This window comes from Desmodus rotundus, chromosome 4, assembly GCF_022682495.2.
Source record: "Desmodus rotundus isolate HL8 chromosome 4, HLdesRot8A.1, whole genome shotgun sequence".
NCBI lineage: Eukaryota > Metazoa > Chordata > Mammalia > Chiroptera > Phyllostomidae > Desmodus > Desmodus rotundus.
The window spans coordinates 21083269-21105941 of NC_071390.1; the positions used below are offsets into that span (position 1 = coordinate 21083269).

The 22673-nt window shown below is 40.3% G+C and overlaps 1 protein-coding gene across 4 annotated transcripts in view; it reads left to right on the top strand.

Moving 5' to 3' along the window:
* ARMH3 (armadillo like helical domain containing 3) overlaps window positions 1-22673 on the top strand; it is a 177232-nt gene that overhangs the window by 129223 nt on the left and 25336 nt on the right. For 3 of the 4 annotated variants that reach the window (XM_045191405.3, XM_053923505.1, XM_024555706.4), the window contains exon 24: window positions 10489-10567. The exons of the other annotated variant lie outside the window; for it this stretch is intronic. In XM_045191405.3, the coding sequence (XP_045047340.1) occupies window positions 10489-10567 (79 nt within the window). The remainder of the gene's footprint in view (window positions 1-10488; window positions 10568-22673) is intronic. 4 annotated transcript variants of the gene reach the window in all.

Here is a 22673-nt window from a genome sequence, read left to right on the forward strand (position 1 = left end):
TTCCATGTCTTTTAATTTCATTCTTTACTTGGAGTACTGGAAAACTGGGATGTGATCCATATGTCTACCATCCTCTCTCCTGTGCATGAACATCAGGACCGCTCCAGTCTGGCATGGTGTCCCCATGGCCCGCACTAGATCACTCAGAATATTGACAGAATATTTTCCTCTGTCCACAGGAAGTCCCCGTTCTTCCCTCACCACCACTGAGGTATATGCACAGCTCTTCTAATTAGTTTGGGATCTGTTTACCCTTTTTCTCTAACAAGTATGGGATCCACAGAAAATTTCCCTGTCTCTCCAGCCCAGCATGTGATCCACTAAAATAATTCCCCTCTAATTTTGAAGTGAAAGGAAAAGAAGCCTAAGTTAGCCAATTGCTGGGGGTTTTGTTTTTTGTTTTTTGGTTTTGGTGGGTTTTTTTCCCCTCTTACTCAAGGTTAAAGGTCTTATAATAAATTGATTAATTGGGCTCATGGGAATGAGATGTAGTTTACATATTTCAGGTTTTTGGCTCATGCCAATTTTTAAAAAGCTTTTGAGTCACATTCATGGGATTGAAATGTTCACCATTAATTAAAATGAGATCACTTCTTGGTGTTTTGAGTTTATCTCTGCTGCCTGAGAAGTCCTCCCAAGTATGATTAGGATTTTTTTGTATCCTGAAGTGGAGCAAGAAATCTATTAATAGACATTTTCATGTGGCCCATTTTGTTCCTTTGTATTCACTAGAAACTTCTGAGAGTTTAGAGAGGTCTTGCTTCTGGAGATAGGAAATCCAGGGCCAAACTAACTGCAGAGGCTGTCGAAGGCTTGCATTCTGTACTCGCGGGACCTCTGCCACCAACTCCTGGCCTACCACTAGAGTCAGAGTAAGGGAAGCTGAAGCACAGAGTAATGGGATCCGAACAGGGATATGGGCTAATCTCATAAGTTTTTTATCCCTAGCAAACTTTTGGAGCCTCTGTTCATTTATTTAGAGAAAGCTTTAATAAAAAAAATAGACATTTCTAAAGGGAATGGATTAAGTGATATCTTTTATGGAAATGTAGATGGTCCATTCAACTTTTGTGGTTCCTTCAACTCCTGTGGTTCATTCTTCTCCACTTACATTCATTGTGATTGCGTAAACAGTGAAAAATGTCAGGTTGATATCTAAAGCAGGAAGGAATTCCATTCTTCGCTTTGGCAGTGCTAGAGGAGATAATTTAGCCAATGTGGAAAGCTCATGGCATCTTACTTGGCTTAAATCTATGGTTTGGGGCCACAGTAACTGGAAATTAGCCCATTTTTCAAGCAAAGTAGCTATAACCAATTGCCCAATTTCCAGCAGGTGATGAGGTGGAAACCTACATTGGACAAAGTCGTGCATCAAAGTAGAAAGCTCAAACTGCCAAATGCATAGTCATGCACACAGCTTCAGAAAATTAGGTAACTGCCCCTCAGGCTGTGTGCATGTAGATTTCACTTACATTAACTCTTTCCTGTTTCCCTTCAGTTAATGAATTCCGAGCGTTTGTATTTGTCCAGTGCAGAGCCTGGATGAAAATGTCATCCAGTAGGGTAAATAACTTACCTGGTGTGACATGTGTTTCTCACCTAGAAATAGAGAGAAATGCTAGCTCAAATCATTGTCCTGGTTAAAAATCAGAGGGTTACTGTGGTGCAATCAGTGATATCCATTCTCTGTTCTACTCTCTTCAACCAGTAATTCTGTGTTCACAAATAAATCAAGTTCTCTTTAGTAATTGGGCCAATTTACATAGTTGACTCATTGGTTAAAGCAAGCAACTACATATACTGGCCAGTAGCTCATTCCTCCTGACGGTCGTCAACATGGCTTCTGTAGTAAGCTTCTATTTTTGTTTCTCTGTTCTACAAAGAATGGCTACAGAAACAGCAGCGTAAGGAAGGGGATAATTGGCATGAAAGGGTTAAGACCTGGTACATCAGCGGTAAGTTAGACGAATAATCCTAACAGGTCAGTCACTGAAGTTTTGACTAGATAGTTTCAAAGTGAAAAGGTTAGAAGGTAATTCTTATTTGAGGTTTTATTTTGTTTAATGTTAATTAGCAGAGTCTCTGAGGCTTGTAATGCACTGCTGTTAACAGGCATCAAGGGAAATTGCTTTTTTTGTTGTTGAATTGGATGGGCTGAAGATTCGTAGACTCCATGACGAAGGAAGCTTATTACTGCATGAAATGGGAGTATGTGAGACAATTCTGAAGATGAAAAGAAATGTTAGTTTGAAATTAAATAACTCAACCTCAGATGAACCATTTTAAACACTGCCATATACTACGTAGTCATACCTTCACCCCTTCTTGAAAGCCAGTCTCTTACATGTATATTTGAAGGGTTCCCAGGTAGAAGCAATTATGAATGTGATTATTTTCTTGTCTTTAACCCTAGATATCTGAGACTCTGGGCTGCTCTTTTGGGTCTAGGAAAAGGGAAGCTGCTTGAGGGGAGTGTTGCAGAGGGAGGTTCCCTTTAGGTCAGCATAGATGGTAGAAATATAGGAAAACACAGAGGAAAGCTTTGGAAAGGAAATCGACCCGATGAAGAATCTGGTACTCAGGTTGGTCTCTGGCTTGTGATCACACAGTCTAGAAGTGGAGTAATCAAGATTTTAACTCAGGTTTACTGCCTCTAAAGCTTTGCTTTTTACATTATGTACACCATGTTGTTCAGGGAAGTGATGGTATTTTAACCAGGTCTTCAAGGAAAAATAAGATGTTGGCTTTTTAGTGGTGGAAAAAAATACCATTCCATGTGAGGAAAACCATGTAAGCAAAGATATGACATCCAGTTGTACATGTTTAGTAAGTATTTAAAAATACAGGCTATAGCTTTTATGAGTTTGAGGCTTGAGATCCAGATTTATTTTTATCAGACTTCAGATATTAACCTGAATCTCTTTATTGTAAATCTGGTAGCCTTATAGGAATAATTTCAGGGTGAAACTTTAGGAGTCCTTCCAGTAGGCACCACGTTGAGCGTACCAGTTATGTTTCCTCCCTTGTAATAAGAGCTCCAGAAACTTCATCTGTAAACAACTTTTGCCTGTTTTCCTCCTTTCTGCCTGAAGGATTTTTAAAATATTTTTTTAATTTATTAATTTTAGAGAGGAAGAGACAGAAACATAAGTTTGTTGTTCCATTTATTATGCATTCTTTTGTTCTTATATGTGCCCTGGTGGGAATTGAAACCGCAACTTTAACACATTGGGACTACGCACTAACCAACTGAGCTGCTCAGCCAGAACCTTCCTGAAGGACTTACATAGCAACCTTCAGAGACAGCTTGCTTCCTTCAAATAGCTCAGTCAGGAAACAGTCACCATACTCTGGGCTCCTAGATGAAGCTGTTATTTATTTATTGCTTCATAAAAAGACTCTTAGATGCCCCTCCACCTTGTCTGTGGGAGATAGCTGGTGTTGTGAGAAATTGCATCTTTGGAGAATTTGCTTTGGATTCACATTGGATATGAAGAAGAATCCACATTTTCTCTTAAGCAACATTGCCTACATTGTTAAGGTAACATTTCCATGCATTTCTTGGGTAAGTTGGGCATTAACTCTGTGTCTTAGCCATCATCCACCCAGCACTAGGGAAAAGAAAGCTGCTTTGCAGAGTCATGAGTCAGAGAGAATAATTTAAAAATGGACCAAGAAATCCCCAGCTCATCTTTGCCGTTCCATCTCTCTACTTCATTTTGCTTCAGTTTAAGTGACCCCTGTCTTCAGCAGTCAGAAGTTGACAGTTGCTTGGAGGGTGGCCCAGATACTTGCCCTTACAGGTGCTTTGGATGCAGAGCCATCCCTCACTGTGGCTGGCTTTCGCAATTTCCCTTGACTATGCCTTTGTCTTTTTCTTTCCGCTTTCCACTTTGGGACTGTCTAATTGAGTAGCTCTAAGAGACCAAGTACCAGAGTGTAACTCACTCCCCCACTGCTCTCCCACCCCATCCCCAAATAAACAAACAAAAAGTTAGGCTTACTTTTTGGAACATACTAGATTACCTTAATAGGAAATGCCTGAAAGCTTTTCTCTGGCCTCTTGGTATGACTTGAGAAGTTGAGAAAGCTTTACCATCTTCAGTAACAACTTTTGTTCCTTCTTTGGAGGACAGCTGTTCGTGTCGAAGCTGCCTTTTCTCACAGGGTGGGGATAAAACATTTTTACTGTTATTTTTACACTTTTGGAGACTAGCTGGAGATCGTGGACCTCCTTGCTTGTGGTGAGACTGGACAGAAGCCTTAGATTCTCATTTATTTATTCATTCAGTTTTTAAAATCAGTATGCCAGGAATTTTGCTAAAGGCCTGGGAATATATTGGTGAGCAAACTTGCTTCTTGCTCTCATGGAACATTTAGTTCCAAATTTAGGAAAGCTGGAAGTTTGGTTAGAAATTGTATTCCCTTTCTCCACCAAGTTCTACCTCCAGACTCCTTTCCCTTTCCTTAGTCCTTATTTCTTTAAACCCTCTTCATAGTCCTGGAGGGATGGCTCTCTCTCAGTAATGTGGGCAGTTCCAGCCATTTCTTTAAAAAAAATGGTCAAGGGTGTTTAAAATGAGGAAACCATCCTTCTCCTCCACCAGTCTACCCCCAACGTGTGATTCCAAGGAGTTCTTTGTTCAGCAGCGGAAAGTTGACATCACTTGCCAGATGTAGACCTTTTAATCTAATGACACCATGCATATGACCAGAAGTTGGACTTTCCTTCTCTCCAGGCAGGGTTGGTCCTCCCTGCACATGTGGCTTCCGCTGCCGGTCTCACCCACATCTCTGCTACCTCTTGTGGCACTGCATCACAGAGGCTTCTCCAGCAGCTCCTTAAACTGTCTCTGCTCTGAGCTGCTTTTCCTCCTGTGGCCAGCATTGCTACATATGCAAGCTCTAGGAAAGTTATCTTGGTAAGTGAAACACCCTGGGATCTGTAAGTTCTAGTAGAATTGGTTGCTGGGGAAGGCAGCTTTCTCAAGAACTGATGGAGGCAGAGACCTTAATGTTAATCTTTTTGTTTTAAATTTTATTCATATTGTAATTCACCCATTTAACATGTACAATCATTGTTTTATTTTATAGTCACAACCCTGGGTTAGGCAATGACTCTTAGATAAGACACCAAAAGCACAAAGTGACAAAGCAAAAGTAGGTCAAGTTAAAAAATTTTGTGCTGCAAATGGTTCCATCAAGAAAATGAAAAGAAAACCCACAGAATGGGAGACAATATTTGCATATCATATATCTGATAAAGAACCCCAGTGAGATACCACTTCACACTAGCAGAGCAATAATCAGAAAGACAGTAACAAGTGTTGGCAAGGACGTGGAGAAATTAGAACCCTCATACATTGCTGGTGGGATTGTACAGTGGTACAGCTACTTTGGAAAGTGATTTGGCAGTTCCTCAAATGTTAATACAAAGAGTTACCATAAGACCCAGAAATTCTACTCCTAGGTATATACCCAGATGAATGGAAACATTGTCTACACTAAAACTTGTACACAAATATTCATAGTGCATCATTCATCATTCATCATTCATAAAAAGTAGAAACAACCCGAATGTCCATGAATGGATAACTGAAGAATGTGTAAACTGAAGAAAGGATAAACAAAATGTGATATAGCTATAATAGAATATTATTAAGCCATAAAAAGGAACGGAGTACTAATAAATGCTACAACATGGGTGAACCTTGACAATATTAAGTGAAAGAAGCCACATATTGTATGATTCCATTTATCAGAGAGGTCCAAAATAGGTACTGGGTTGGCCAGAAAGTTCATTTAATTTTTTCCATGTGATGGTTCTAGTAGTGCTTAGTTACCTTTAACTTCATTGAAACAATTTTATTAGCTTGCATTGTGACAGCTGTCATATCAGCGTGCATTTTTTTAAAAAACTTGTCAAAATCAGTGAATTTTTGTGCAGCCATTTTAATATTGAAGATGGAAGAAAATGTGCAACATATTTGGTATGTTATACTTTATTACTTCAAGGAAGATAAAAATGCAACTGAAACACATACACAAAAAAGATTTAGGCAGTATATAGAGAAGCTTCTTTGAATCGAACATGTGAAAAATGGTTTGCGAAGTTTGTTGGTTCTATTGACATTTTGGCCAAATAATTCTTTGCTGCGGGGCTGGCTCATGCACTGGAAGATATTCAGCAGCACCCCTGGCCTCCACCCACTAGCAGCCAATAGTGGGAGATAGCCCACATAGTCAAAATATCCAAATCAATGAAGTCATTGGTGAAAATCAATAATGTGTCTTACTTTATGGAAAAAACTAAACAGACTTTTTGGCCAAACCAATAAATTACTATATAGAGAGAAAGAAAATTAGTAGTTGCTTGGGGCCGAGAAGAGAGTTAGAGGAGGAATGAGGACGCTAAGGGTATAGAGTGCTGTTTGGGGTACTCTTTCTTTGCCATGTGTGGTATTGCCTGCACTGCTATTTTCAGACATTGTCTCCATTCCGTGTCTGTGTGTGGTTTTCTTTATGGCACAGGCCACTCAAAAACTCCTGCAAAATCTTTCTTTACAAAAGTCTGTGTTTCTCACTTAGTAAAGGCTATAAGGCCAAGTCCAATCTGTCTGAGAAGCTGGTTGCCCTTGTCGCTACATTTGTGGCACTTGTGATTGGTACTGTGTAGGATAGGAACCTCACTCCACAAGGTAAAGAGTATGAAAAGAGGGAAGGCACCTGCATAATGAGAAGCCAACTTTATCCGTTTTACTACTTTGCTAAACAAAGACTGATTCTGGCCTGTGGTCTGCTTTGCCCAAATGCCAGGGTCCCTGTGGGGAGTAGAACATTCATGTATTAGTTTTTTCAGCTGCCATAACAAAATACCATAGGCTAGGCAGCTTAAAAACAAATTGATTTTCTTATAATTCTGGATGCTAGAAGTCTCCAGATCAAGGTTCAGCAGGGTCAGTTTCTGGTGCAGACTCTTCCTGACTTACAGCCAGCCAGCCACCTTTTGGCTGTGTCCTTGCATGGTGGGGGGTGGGGGGAGAGATCAAGCAATCTCTCTATTATCTCTTCTTATAAAGACACTAATTATGTTGGATCAGTGCCCAGCCCTTATGACCTCATTTAACCTTAATTATTTCAATAAAGGCCCTCTCTGCAAATACAGTCACACTGGAGACTATGGCTTCAACATATGAATTGGGGGGCTAGGGAACAAACACTGTAATTCACTGTGTATGATGCACAAATTTTTACCCAGTTTTTTTTAGGGAAAAATAAAGATGTGCATTATACTTGGGTAGTACCTGAAATGCCTTGTATCTGTTCTTGTGTTTTGTAATTATTTGTTACATAAAATTTCTTGTACCATAATATGTTCAAAAACAAATGCAAAAATTCTTTTATAATACAAATAACAAGTATCTAAATATAAATAAATAAATAAACAATTGAATTATAAAATTAAAGATTTTCTTGCCCCGAAAGTTTGAGCCCAAAACATGGGAGCACATTCATTATACACAACAAAATACGGTATTCATAATGATTCAATAAGAATCTAATGGGGATGCCCTGAGATAGCCTGCCCTCACCTCCTGGTCATGCAAGACTCCTTTTGGTCTCTTCAGCTGCCTTTTCTGAACTTTATTTTGTACCAGGCTAGTCAGGAACAAGGCACTTGGGTCCTGCTTGTAGCATTCACCTTTTCAGACCCTGCCGTTTTTGTAGGGGCAGGGTTTGGATAGAGTGGGTAGGAGGGACTTAAACTCACATTCTTCTCATTCATCTTCTGATGTAAAAAAATTGATATTTCTTTCTTGCTGGAACACTCAAATTTTAGACTTCTGCACTGGACAGTTACTTTTTGTCAGGTTTTGATCCGTAAAAATGAGAGAGCTACTGTCAGAATCTTTCAGGAAAAGCCCCCTCACCGCCCCTGCACCCAATGTTCAGAAGAGATAGTAGTAAATCCTTTTGGAGGTGATATCAGTGGGAAGGAAAGCCTGAAAAAAAAGAGACTCTCCTTTCATCCTTAAATCTGGATCCTCATCTTTCTTCCACTGAGAACTAGTCGGACGTAAGTCCCAGTTAGGGGCAGTGTGGAATCATAACTTAGGTGAGCTCTAGTAGCCTCCAAACTTCCTAGGGAAGGAGAAACTAAGTATGTCAGTCATTGCAAAGGCATGTGTCACTCAGTGTGGGCTGACTTAACCTGGTTTCAGTGTTTTGTCCTCTCTTTGCAATCTTAGAATATATTTCTATTTCAACAGTGAGAAGTGCCCAAGCCTTCTCTCAAATTCCTTGCTAAAGAGCCTGAAGGGAGATAGCTAGTGTCAGGCTGTTTTTCTTACCTTCTAGGCCTAGTGCCCTGCACCTGGCATCTCCAGCAAGAAAAGTAAAGCAGAGACGTGTACTCTGCACCCTTTGTGGGGGCTGAGTTAGGGATTACTTACTAACGGGTTTAGACTGTTCCACAACTCTCGGTTTCCAAACAGTCCCTCAGCTTTCGTGGTGGGAGACCTTAACCTCTGCTGAGACCTGAAGCTCTGAGATGAGAATGTCATAGAGCAGGTTGGAGGGTGATTTTATCTTCATTCCAAATATATATTCTCCACCCCCCCCAAAAAAAACAGATATAAATTCCCGAAGTGGCAAATCTGTCATATGCTCCACCAAACACTATTAGCATATAAGCTCTGCAGCCTAAAGCACAGGGCTCCTGACCTGTTTCTGTCGTATTTAATTTATTCATTCATTGAATATTTACTGGGCACCAGCTGTGTGCCAGGCATTATGCTAGGTGTTTGACGTTTCTTTATTATATAAATGTTGCAAGAATCCTCTACGATATAGTCACTCTTTAAACAAACATTAATTGTACGTCTACAATGTACTCTTCCTAGGTACTGTGCTAAGTGCTAAGATAAGTATTATTATTTCCACTTTTTCCCCCCTCTGATGAGACATATAGCTTCCCCCAAATCATTCAGAATAATAAGTAGTCAAAATAGGATTCCAAATTATGTTTTTGTGAATTTTCTAGTTTATACTTGTATTACCTATATTAGATTAAATGGCTCTATAATTCTTCACAATAAGTAAGTTATAGTAAAAGAAAACATTGATTTCTATTTTGCTGCCACACCCATTTTAATAAACTTTTTATTTTGGAATAATTTTAGAATTACAGGAAAAAAATGCAAAATATGTCTCTCAACCTAATTATCCCTTTCGTACATTACCATGGTACATTCATCAACACTAAGAAACTGGCATTGAGCCCTGACTAGCGTGGCTCAGTGGACTGAGTGCTGGCCTGTGAACCTAAAGAAACTGGCATTGATATTTTACTATAAACTCCATATTTCATGTTTTATTTCACCATTTTATCCATTGATGTCCTCTTTCTACTCCAGAACACAGTTCAGGATCATGGGTTTTAGGAGGCACACAAAAGAAGTGAGGTGCCCTTCCCAACAGAGCACACCAGGGGTTGCTTGACAGCACATGACCTGATGTCACTGGGGATGTCCGCCTTCGTCACTTGCTTAAGGTGGTGTTCTTCAGGGCTTTTCACTGTAAAGTTACTATTTTTCCTGTTTGCTCCTCTATTCTTTGGAAATAAGTTACTAATCTAGGCTACCCTCAGTGGGCATGGGAAATAAACTCCACCTCCTAAAGAGGAAAGTATCTACACATATTTGAAATTGTTCTGTTAAAAAAATTTGTCTCTTCTCTCCATTTATTTAATCATTTTTGTATCGATATGGATTCAGACTAAAACTCTGATATGAAACCTGTGTTTTTTCTGCTACAACAGACAAGAAATGACAAGGACCTATACCAAGGTATTGGTTTCAAAGGAATTTATTTACTTCAGACTTCAGAGATTTTTAAGAGGTTGATTTGATAAGACATAGTGGCCCTTGAATGTGAGGGAGTGAAGGAGACTGTTTGAAAATGACGCTCAGATTTTGGTATCAATGTCTGGAAATAAAATTTTGATTTGAAATAATGCCTAACATGTGAAGATTAATTCTAGGCTTCGATAAAGCTCAGCTTCTTCAGAGAATGTATTTTACATGTGGGTTCCGCTTTGCTGAATGCCCTGTTCTCCCAAGTCAGAGCTGAGCAAGCTACTTCTCGTTCTGACTGAAACACCAGGGGCCCCCTAGTGGACAGCCCACTGGGTCCTGTTTCTTGTCTGAGGGGTGCTTGGTTTTGTTTTTTGTTTGGTTGTGAGGTTTTCTCTAGCTTATTTGCAAAGCAGAGATGCTTAATTCTATTGTCTCTAATAAATTATTAAACCCTTCGCACTTCAAAGTTATCAGTTCACCCTCATGTGATCTCATGTTCGGTAAGAGGACAGCTCACCTCTGGCAATCATTCCCATGCTCTAAACCAGAGAGTATGCAATACTTTTTTTTTTTAACTCATTTATCCTTTTCTTACATCTGGAGCTATCTTAATGTTAATTCTTTGTTTCAGAGCCATCATCAACCACTTTAACCCCAAAATCGAGTCCTATGCTGCTGTGAATCACATATCCCAATTGTCGGAGGAACAGGTAAGCCACTACTCTCCCCAGAGTGACTCTCCTCCGTGGCTAGGATCAAGTCAGTGGCCCTCTGTCTGATAGCAGAGGGACTCTGTGACGGGGCTTCTAGCAGGAGTGGCAAAAACCACGCTGCTAAGAGGAATTAGTAAGGGCTTTATTGATAGTACTTTAAATAGTAATGGCTTCCGTTTTTGTGCCAAATGAGAGGTTTGTTTAATTATATAGAAGATATGTAGGTGAAAATTTGGAGAATTCTTATTTTAGAGTGGGTGATAAGCACTTGTTTTTTAATTTTAGGCAGAGAGCATTTTGATTTTTGAAAGTAAGAAAGGAACACTTAGAAATGGATGAAACTGCCAATCAGAAAAACCCGGAGTTCAGCTTAATTTGATGCTGTTCGGCTCGTTAAAACACGAGCCCTCATTGGGGCAGATTTTCTGTAGTAATTGAGTTCTGTTTGCCTTGAGAAAGTATTTCTGAGCCAGTTTTTCTATGTTGTGGACTGAGCTGGAGATGCAGATAGTGTTGTGTGTTTGTTTTTCCTGAGTCTGGCCTGATTTCCCTGTCTCCCAAAGTGCCTGCACAGCTCTGTATTATATAAAAGTAGAGATGGGACTTTAGCGCATGGCATGGGCTTGAACTTGATGTTTCAGAATGAGACTCCTGAGTCCTATTTTTAAAAGCACAAAATGAGGCATCCTGTTCACACAATCTCCTTTCTTTCCACTTTATTCTTATTTTTAATCCTCACCAAGGATATGTTTATTGTTTGTTTTGTTTTGCTTTTTTTTTTTTTTTGAGAGAGAGGGAGGGTTGGGGGGAGAGGGAGAAAGAGAAACATCGATGTGAGAGAGAGACATCTATCAGTTGCTGCCTGTGCACGCCCCGACCGGGGGTCAAACCCACAACCTGGGTATGTGCCCTGACCGGGATTGAACCTGCAATGTTTTGGTGTATGGAACAATGCTCCCACCATTTGAGCCACCCAGCCAGGGCCCTTGGCACTTTATCCTTAAGTTGGAGGGCCAGGGTATTCATGAGATGAGAGTCCAGGTAAATAGGCTCCAAGCTAATTTTTAAAAGCCCACATATGCTCTGTGCTCCCTTTTTTGCCAGTGCATCAGTATAACCCTTCTGTGAGCCTCTTGCTAGCAGGGCCAGCCAACGATGCTGCAGCATGCATTCCAGCGTTCCCAAAAGCTGTTCAGCTCTCCCAGTGAGGCACCAAGCAAGCCTTTTTCCTAACAGGCAAGCTTCTCAGTATTCCCACCAGTGGCTCTTTCCTCAGCCAGATGGATAGGATTCTATTAGTATATCAGTTGTTCCTTTGACATAATTGTTCTCTTTTGTGAGGCCACCTGTGAGGCCATTCGCTTATTTAAACCGCCTTTATAAATGGCTTCATTTTCTTTTTTTCTGTTCTGCCTGTGGAGTAGCCCCAAGTCCTCTTCTTTGATACCACTGCTCTCTGTGAGGTGCTTCAAAATGCTACTTTTTTCCTGATGGACCAGTTCAGATCGATTTTACTATACCATTTTTATACAAGGGGATTCAGCACGTTCTATGTTGTTCAGTGAGAAAAAGGGTGACTTTCCTACCACAGTGAGCTCTGGTTAGTCTAAATAAAAGCCTTATTTTTTTTTTTTTTAAAAAAGATACATTTTCCCTGTCAGCCACATGCAGTATTCATCCCCCAGCAGCTTGGGAAGGTCAGGCTGAAATCTTTCTACAGCAGTCACAGACCAGTAATAAAAATGCATTCTGGCGCACGAGGCAATCTGGAAGAGAATGATTAGCAAGCACATGTCCTCACCCTCCTCCACCTTCTTTCAAAGTTAAATGAAGTGATGAAAGTGCCTCTCAAAAAGAGTCCACAAACCAGGGATGAGGCAATTTCTACAGAGAGGGAGAGTGGATCGTTCTCATTGAGAATGGGGAAGGGATAACAGGTCTCAAAGACTGATTTAGTTGATAAATAAGTACCTGATGTGTATAAGGTGCGGTGCTGGGTAGTGGGGACCAGTGGTGAGCAATCTAAGTGTAGTGCTTGTTCTCATGGAGTTTCTGTGTACTCGTCCCTTTTAACAATCCTTTGCACTTGGGGAGTGGGGGAAGGGTGGTGATACTATTCTGGGACCCTTTGCAAAACTGCTCTCAAAATAGTTGTTGCTGACTTTGAAGGGCGCTGCATGACGGCTTAGGGTACACTTGATTTTATTCTCAGCACTATCAGATTGGAAGTATTTGACTGCCTTGTTAATCTCCAACATGTGTTCGAGCACTTCTGTCCCTTCACTTATGAACATCAATGCTAATATCACTTAATGTTAAGTGTGTTCACAGCTTCCCAGAGAGCTGGCTTTGGGATGCAGTAGGGCCCTGCAGTTGTCAGCGGCAAACTAAGTAGAAAGGAAAAATTAGAAATTTAATCCCCAAGTAGATTCTAATGGACTCCTAAAATAAAACCTAAATACCATGAATAGGCATTAACTGGAATTTATAGCACCTAGTAAATAGTGACGAGAGGGTTCTTTGCTAGATCTGCCTGCCCAGCCTGACATTCTTTCTAGCAAGAGATTTGTTGAGTTTTTGAGTTCCGACAACCCCTACACACAGTCCATCCGCCGTGTGAGGCATTTCCAGGTGATGCTTGTAAATCCGTTATTGGTTATTAAACGAAGTCAATTCTCTCACATGGGTTTTCTTTTTCAGTTGTCCAGAAGATGGATGGCATTTTTGTTACTTCTCATTGGCTTCATGGAGGGCAGAGCTTTTTAATCAGTTAATACCCTCAGCATGACTGAATGGTTTTACATTTTCTAATGTAACAAACTGCATGCATTTTTTACAGATTTTATATATTTATTTTTACAGAACGGGGAAGGGAGGAAGAGAGGGAGAGAAACATTGATTGGTTGCCTCTCTCACGCCCCCAACCAGGGACCTGGCCCACAACCCAGGCATGTGCCCTGACTGGGAATCCAACCTGCCACCCTTCAGTTTGTGGGCGATGCCCAACCCACTGAGCTACACCAGCCAGGGCTGCATGCGTTTTTATATTGTATATACAGGTGTCATTTGTCTGAGGTTGATTGTGAAACTTGTTCATTTTGACTCCTTTTTTATGGGATAAAACACATGTAAATTTACCGTTTTGAACATTTTTATTGTACAGTTCAGTGGCATTGAGTCCACTCACATTTTGTGCAGCCTCCACCACTGTCCCTCTCCAGAACTTTTTCCTCTTCCCAATCCAAAGTCCTATACCCGTTAAACAGTAACTACCCATTTCTCCGTCCCCCCAGCCCCTGGTGGCCACTGTTGTACTTTCTGTCTCTATGCAGTTGACCATGCTAGGTAGCCCATATAAGTGGAATCATGCAATATTTTGTTCTTTTGTATCTGGTTTATTTCACTTAGCATAATGTCTTGAAGGTTCAACCATGTGTAAGCATGTACCAGAATTTCGTCTCTCTTCAAGACTGAATAATATTGCATTGTATCACATTATATATATATATATATATATATATATATATGTCATATATATGTCACATTTTTTTAATGTTTATGCTATTATAGTTGTCCCTACTTTTTCTCCCTTTGCCTACTTCCACCCAGCCCCACCCCCACCCCTCCCTCAGTCAATCCCCATATCATTGTCCATGTCCATGGATCATGCAGAAATGTTCTTTGGCTAAGCCTTCACCATCTTTCATCCAGTCCCCACTGCCTCCTGGCAGCTGTCAGTCTGTGCATTGTATCTGTACTTCTGTTTCTACGTTGTTCACTAGTGTATTGTGTTCATTAGATTCCACATATAAGTGAGATCATGTGGTATTTGTCTTCCACTGACTGGCTGTTTCACTTAGCGTACAAACCTCCAGGTCCATCCATACTGTCACAAAAGGTAATAGTTTCCTTTTTTCTGCTGCATAGTACTCCATTATGTAATGTACCACAGCTTTTTTATCCACTGACCTACTGATGGACACTTAGGCTATTTCTGGATATTGGTTGTTGTAAATAGCACTGCTGTGAACATAGGGGTGCATATATTTTCTTGTAATGGTGTTTCAGGATTCTTGGGATATATTCCCCAAAGTGGAATCACTGGGTCAAAAGGGAGTTCCATTTTTTATTCTTTCAGGAAACTCCATACTGCTTTTCAAATGGTTGTACCAGTCTGCATTCCCACCAGCAGTGCACAAGGGTTCCCTTTTCTCCACGTCCTCACCAACACTTGTCGTACATTGACTTACCGATGGCAGCCATTCTGACAGGTGTGAGGTCATATCTCATTGTGGTTTTAATTTGTATCTCTCTGATGATTAGTGATGTGGAATAGTTTTTCATGTCTATGGGCCATCTGTAGGTCCTCTTTGGAGAAGTGTCTATTCAAGTCCTTTACCTGTTTTTTAATTGGATTGTTTGTCTCCCTAGTGTTGAGTTGTATTAGTTTTTTGTATATTTTGGAGATTAAACCCTTATCAGATGTGGTGAATACGTTCTCCCATACAGCAGGTTTCCTTTTCATCTTGCTGATGGTTTCTTTAGCTGTGCAGAAGCTTTTTAATTTGTCATAGTATCATTTGTTTTTTTCTCCTTTGTTTCCCTTCCCTAGGAGATATATCTGCAAAAATATTGCTACTTGAAATATCTGAGATTTTACTGCCTATGTTTTCTTCCAGGATTTTTATGGTTTCATGGCTTACGTTTAAGTCTTTTTTTCTCTTTTTAGTTTATTCTTGTGTGTGGTGTAAGCTGGTGGTCTAGTTCATTTTTTCACCATTTTTTCACAGGTACCAGTCTAGTTTTCCCAATGCCATTTATTGAAGAGACTATCTTTGTATATAGCACATTTTGTTCATTCATTCGTCCATCAGTGGACATTTAGGTTGTTTTTACCTCTTTGCTATTGTGAAGAATGTTGCTATGAACATCAATGTACAGATAGCTGTTCGAGTCCCTGCTTTCAGTTCTTTTGTATATATATTCAGAAATGAATGGCTGGATCAAATTATAATTCTGTGTTTAAGTTTTTGAGAAACTACCATACTGTTTCCCACAGTGGTTGTACCATTTTATATCCCAGTTTTTCTACATTCTTGCCAACACTTGTTTTATGTTTTTTTGACATAGCCATCCTAATGGATGTGAAGTGGTATCTCATTGTGGTTTTGATTCGCATTTCCCTAATTATTATTGAAGTCGAGTGTCTCTTCGTGTGCTCATTGGCCATTTGTCTGTCTTCTTTGGAGAAATGTCTGTTCAAGCCCTTTGCCTATTTTTAAATTGGGTTGTTTGGTTTTTTGGTTTAGGGTTTTTGGAGTTGTTTGTATATTCTGGATATTAATTCCTCTTTAGATATGTGATTTGCAAATATTTTCTCCCATTTCATGGGTTGCCTTTTTACTATGTTAACAGTGTCCCTTGATGCACAAAACTTTTTAATTTTTATGAAGTCCTGCTTGTCTATTTATTCTTTTGTTGCCTATCCTTTTGGTGTCATGCCTGAGAAATCATTGCCAAATGCAGTGTCGTGAAGTTTTTCTCTTGTGTTTCATCCAAGAGTTTTATAGTTTTAGCTCTTACATTTAGGTCTTTGATCTGTTTTGAGTTAATATTTATATATGTTCTTTGGTAAGAGTATTAGACTTCTTTTTGTATTTTACATATCTTTATGAATGAAGATTGTGGAAAAGATACAGCTTGTTTTTCCAAGTGCTGTGAAACTGCTCTCAGTTTATTCTCTACTGGGTTTACTGTGTCTCTAGTACATTTTGAAAAAATTGCCCTTTAGGCCCCTTACCCCTCCTTAGCTGAGACTTAGCTCCTTTTTCTCCTCAGGATGGCTTGTTGGTAAGCACCTGTCCCTAGCTGGAGAATCATTTGGTATGCTTCTCCTCCCACCAGTGGCCTGCACCCTGGTTTTCATTCTCCTGGGAGGATAACTGAGTCACACAACCTGTGTTTCCTAAATCAATCCCAGTGACCCTTTTGTCTGTACTAAATACGTGTAGATGAAAAGTATTTAGAAGAAACTCTTGACCCCAGGCCAAGTCTTCGGTTTGGATGCTCTGAGCACATCTGTCCCAATGATGTGGTGCTCCCTTCATAGGACTAGGCTGAAGTGAAAGAGCTTCTCCCTATCCTGGCCTACACTAAACTCTTATATACTCCTCCCTCTCCTTTATTCTTACTTGTCAAATTAGGAAAAACACTTTATTATTATTGGCTAGATCATGTGAGGAATGGGTCCACACTCACGCTGTCTGTCAGGCAATCTTATGGAATAATATTAGCTCACAGTTTCTTAACCTAAGGTCCAAGAATAAGCTTTAGAGAATTATTATCCACTCTGAAATTGTGTGTAAAATTATGTATATGTCCTTTTTTTTCTTGATGAGGGTCCATCTTTTTAAAAATTTTCAACCAGTCTTTGACACTTCAAGCTGCCTTGAATAACATCTTACACTTTCCTTGCCCCTAAAGCCCTTAGGCCTTTGAAAATGTCCACTGAGGATCTTGAGCTCCTTTTAGGCTATTCACTATTTGTTTTGGTTTACAAATGCTATGACATATTGATTTATATCAGCTCTAGTTTTATTATGGGTGAGAGAGGGCTTCATAGCAGAACTTTACAGAAGATTCTCTGGAGTACTGAATATCAAGAGTACATAGTGGCAATTTAGGATTTAAGTCAAAACTTCTGAGCACCTGATTCCTTAAGCTTCCCATCACATTCATGACCAATTTTGTTCCTTTGAAATATCCCATTGGAAAGCAAGTGAATGATTGGCCCACACTTGCTTTCTTCAGCCTTCATTCGGGACCAGTATTTTAGCTTTTAGTGCCTGCTGTGTGCTTCAGATTGTGCTAGCCACTTGAGGAATACAGAAGTGTGATAAAGGGCCTTTGTCCTCAGAGGATGGAATGTGTACAAGAGAGGGCATAAGGCGACTTATTATCAACAGCTGAGCAGTGCTAGCAGTGGGATCTGTGAGTTCCTGGCAGAGAGAGATCTCTGTAGGGAGTGGGGGTGAGGAAAGAGGAGAGAAGACTTGAGTTGGGACTTGAAAGAGAAGGGATAGGTATTGGATACACAGAGAGCATAGATTATAAAATGCACTCAAAGTCAGGAGCTGAAAAGGACAGAAAGAATGGAGAGGAGTCTCAGAGTTTCTGTGAGTCTTGTCCTCAGACCACAGGTACCCAGAGGCTGAATGACTTAGAAATACAACTCAGGCACTTAAATGACCACAGCTTCCATAATCCCTAATGCACTGACTCTCATCTCTGTCATAATTGCACTGCCTTAGATTCAGTTCCCAAGTGGGAGCCAGCCTCAATGCTAGATGGGTTGTAAGGCCTAACAGGCAAACCTATCTCTTTTTTTTTTTTTAATTTTTGTAAAAAACACATAACAAAATTTATCATCTAAACTATTTTTGAGTGTACAGTATAGTAGTGTTTATACATACACACACATTGTTGTGAGGTTTATGTCTAGAAATTTTTCATCTCACAAAACTAAAAAGCTCTATTTATTGAACAATACCCTCCCTTCGGCCACCGCCACCCCCCCCCCCCCTTTGTCAACAACTGGTCTACTTTGTTTCTAAGAGTGAGCAAATCTGCCTTAAAACTGGTGTTTCCTTGAACCAAGTCACCTGCTAAAAATTTCTCTACATACAAACTTAGGAATTTTCTGGGATGATCAGAAGGTGGCCTGCTGGTACCCCCATATGTCAAGGACCATAGGACACTATACCCAGATTCCTAAATTTTCTGCATTAGGAATTTTATGGAGTTTCACCTTTCATTATTTCTTAAGTCTCCATTCTCATTAGAGCTTTGGATTTTGGACTCAGAGAAAGCCTGTATTAATGTATGTTACAAGAGGTGTCTTCAAAAATATTATAACAAAGCAGGGTATCATTCATTTGGGGACTACGTTATAAAGTAAATTATGGAAACAAAAAAATGCTTCACATCTAAATGAGTGAAGTGTGCATTGGAAGGTAAGTATTCCATCTGTTAGTAGTCTTTCTAAACCATTTTGATTTTCTCCTGATCCTTGGATAAGAGCCACTGTGTTTATAAATCCTAATGAAACCTGGCTTTATCTTCCCAGATAGAAGTGGGACATGAGTAAGAGGAGAGTCCTAGTTTGCGGGGCAAACATTGTTAGGGGCCCTGGGTGGCACCCGCTGCTTGGGAACATCTAGAAGAAAGCCCAAAAAGATCTTAGAGAAGTATCCCAAGAGCTTCAAGGCTTATGAAAATGGAACCTGATGTTTCAGCTTTAGAATTGTTGGCCCTTTGATGCTAGTAAACGTTTAACAACTGGTAGAGGGGGTGAATGGTGGGAAGGGGGCTGATTTGTAGAGTTGTATATGAATGCCCCCACCATGGGTACCAATGTGAAGCAAAGTGGCTCTCACAGTGCTTGCAAATTAAACACTCAGCTGTCACAGGCCAACGTGAGCCAGCTCCAGCACGCCACTCACTGGCCATCGGGGAAGACTGAGAGAAGGGGGCTGTAATGCTGTGAGTTGGGGCTTTCTGAGCAGGTGAGTATGGTTCACTTTCTCCGTGGCAGCCACCTATATAAAGTTCTCCCCCAGGCAGTCGAGGCCTCTGCACAGCCCACTCTGATAGCCCCTGTGATGTTTTCTCATGCTAGAACAGGGCCTTAACTGCAGTGCAAGACGGCCTTGGCAGAGACATATGCTGGAGAGCTGAGATTTCAGACTCCCACGGTAGCCATAACTCAGTTTCCTGTACTTGGCATTGTATTTTTCTACAACAGCCTATGGTTTTACACTGCTTTCTCTGACCCTGAGTGATGGTTGCTGTGGGAACTCTCACCAAGTGCGGGCATGTGACATGGGGGTTGGCTGTCTGACCCTGCCTTCCTGGTTGACTTTGCTTAGATTCTGGCATTTCAGTTGGCCTGTTGGGCAGAAAAAAAGTTTGATGTGAGTTGTTTGTTCACTGGATCCACTAAAGCAGGAAAAGACACAGAGTCAGAGCCAGAGGGATTCTCATTTTCCTGCAAGCCACTTAACCTCAGAAATCAACTTTATGTTACATTGGGCATCTTGAGAAGGTACACATAAGAGCTGATTATGTGCCGCTTAGGATGGCCATTCTCTTACTTGGACCAGAAGGTAAGCTGCACTACCAGAAATAGTATTTTGCACTACCAGAGAAAGTATTTTGCATTTAGAAAGAATACAAATAGATTAAAGGAAAGGAACAACTAGTAGTTATTGAGCTAGGCACTTTTGCTTAGCTTATTGACTTAATTCTTACATCAACTACTTGAGGTGGGTGCCATTATCCTCATTTCATAGACAAGGATAGTAAAGAGACGAGAATTTGTCCAAGGTTACACAGCTGTTAATGGTAAAGCTGTATGTGAACCTAGGTTTGTCTGAAACCAAAGTCTGAGCTTTTTCCCTTTCATCAGGCCGAGGGGTGCCTGACAACCTGAGCTTGTCAGTTACCCTGAAGGAGGAGGCCCACCAGGGAGAGGGGGTTGGAGATAACAGGGCTCATTCCTGGGGGAGTCCCTGGTTTGGGAAGGGCCCGTTCAGCTGAGGAAACAAAGTACTGACCAGGGGCCTGGCGAGTTCGCCTGCCAGTGAGGCAGGAATGTCTAAGCAGAGGCTCCTGGCACAGGATGGTAACTTTACATGTGAGGGAATAGTCTTTATTCCAGCATGTCAGGAAGGTCACTACTGAGAAATAAAACTTTTCCACATACCAAAGGAACATGGCGATCTTTTCAAAGTTGGTATATATTTATTTTAATAGATGATATATTCATTATATATTATATATTATAGTCAAAATCTAAAAGGCTGCACACTGCATTTTAATTGTTTTTCCAAAGACAACTATTTATTCTAGGAAAATGAAAATCAAACAACAACAAAAAGTACTGAGTCATCACCTAACATCTATTTATAATCCATTGTAAAACATGAAGAATGTAGGACTCACACTAGCCCTTGCTCCCCTCCTCATTCGCCCAGTTATAATTAGTAATATCATTGTTTTCACGTCTTTCTAGTGGTTGTTTTTATAATGGTAAATAATTTGATACTTTTGGCTTTAGCCTAGGAGCTCAGTTGGTTAGAACATTGTCCCTATACGCCAAGGTTGTGGGTTCGATCCCTGATCAGGGCATATACAAGAATCAACCAGTGAATGCATAAATAAAGGGAACAACAAATACCTCTCCCCTGCCATTGTTCCCTCCTCCCTTCCTCTCTCTCTCTAAAAATTAATAAAATTAAAAAAAACAATTTAATACTTTTGTTTACACACCGTCCTATTCCCACTTTAATTTGGGACACTCCTACTCTAGGGGGTTCTAGTTTCCCACCCAAACCTGACTCACCCCAGTTACTTCCGTTGTTTCTTGGATTCTATTTTTTCTAATTTCTCGGATATATTTTTACTTTTTATTGGAGAATACCTGACCTAATATAATTTTTTTCTACAAAGAATACATAATTGGTAGGCTCTTATTTTTGTCCACATAGTTGAAAAAATGTTTATTTTTCCCACATAATAAAGTATTCAAATGAATATGAGATTTTAGATTTAATTAAAAACGTACTGTCACCACTTTGAATGCATTGCTCTACTGTTACATCCAACTATGATGTCATTTTGATTCTTGCTTTTATTTTTACTTTTTAATTGGATTTCTAGAGGTGACTTTGGTTAATAAAACCGTATAGGTCTCAGGTGTGTAATTCTATATAGCACGTCATCTGTGTATTGCTCTGTGTGCTCACCACCCCAAGTCAAGTGCCCTCCCATCACCATGTGTCCCCTGTGTCCCCTCTACGTCCCCCACCCCCTTTTCCTCTGTAGTCGCCATACTGTTGTCTCTATGAGGTTTTTTTCCTTGCATAGTCCCCTCACCTTTTTCACCCAGCCCCCAGCCCCCTTCCTCTCTGACAGCCATCAGTCTGTTCTCCGTATCTATGAGTCTGTTTCTGTTTTGTTTGTTAGTTTATTTTGTTCATTAGGTTCCACATTTAAGTGAGATCATATGGTATTTGTCTTTCTCTGACTGGCTTGTTTAACTTAGCATAGTGTTCTCCAGGTCTATCCGTGCTGTCAAAAAAAGTAAGACTTCCTTCTTTTAATGGCTGAGTAGTATTCCATTGTGGAAATGTACCACAGTTTCTTTATCCACTCATCTACTGATGGGCACTTGGGCATCTTCCAAATCTTGGCTATTCTAATAACACTGCAGTGAACATAGGGATGCATGTATTCTTTCAAATGAGTGTTTCGGGTTTCTGTGGATATATCCCCAGAACTGCAGTTGCTGGGTCACAAGGCAGTTCCATTTTTAGTTTTTTGAGATAACTCCATACTGCTTTCTACGGTGGCTGCAGCAGTCTGCATTCCCACCAACAGTGCAAAAGGGTTCCCCCTTTCTCCACATCCTTGCAGCCCTGGTTTGTTGATTTATTGATGACAGTCATACTGACAGGTGTGAGGTGGTATCTCATTGTGGTTTTAATCTGCATCTCTCTGGTGATGAGTGGTGTTGGGCATCTTTTCATACATCTATTGCCATCTGTTATTCAGGTCCTTTGCCCATTTCTTTATTTCTTTAATTTAAAGAGAAGGGAAGGGAGGGGGAAGGAGAGGAAGAGAAACATTGATGTGAGAGAAAAACGTCAGTTGGCTTCCCTCCTACACACACCAACTGAAGACCAAACGTGCCATCCGGGCATGTGTCCTGACTGGGAATCGAACGAGCAACCTTTCTGTTTGCGGGATGACGCCCAACCAACTGAGCCGCGCCGGCCAAGACCGTCCATTTCTTTTTTCTTTTTCTTTTTTTTTTTTAAAGGCTGTCCATTTCTTAATTGGATTGTTTGTTTTTGGTGTTGAGTTTTGTAAGTTCCTTATAAATTTTGGATAGTAAGCCCTTATTAGATATGTCAGTGAATATGTTCTTCCATTCAGTGGGTTATCTTCTCATTTTGTTGATGGTTTCCCTTGCTGTGAAAAATATTTTTAGTTTGAGGTAGTCCTATTTGTTTATTTTTATTTTGTTTCCCTTGCCCAAGGT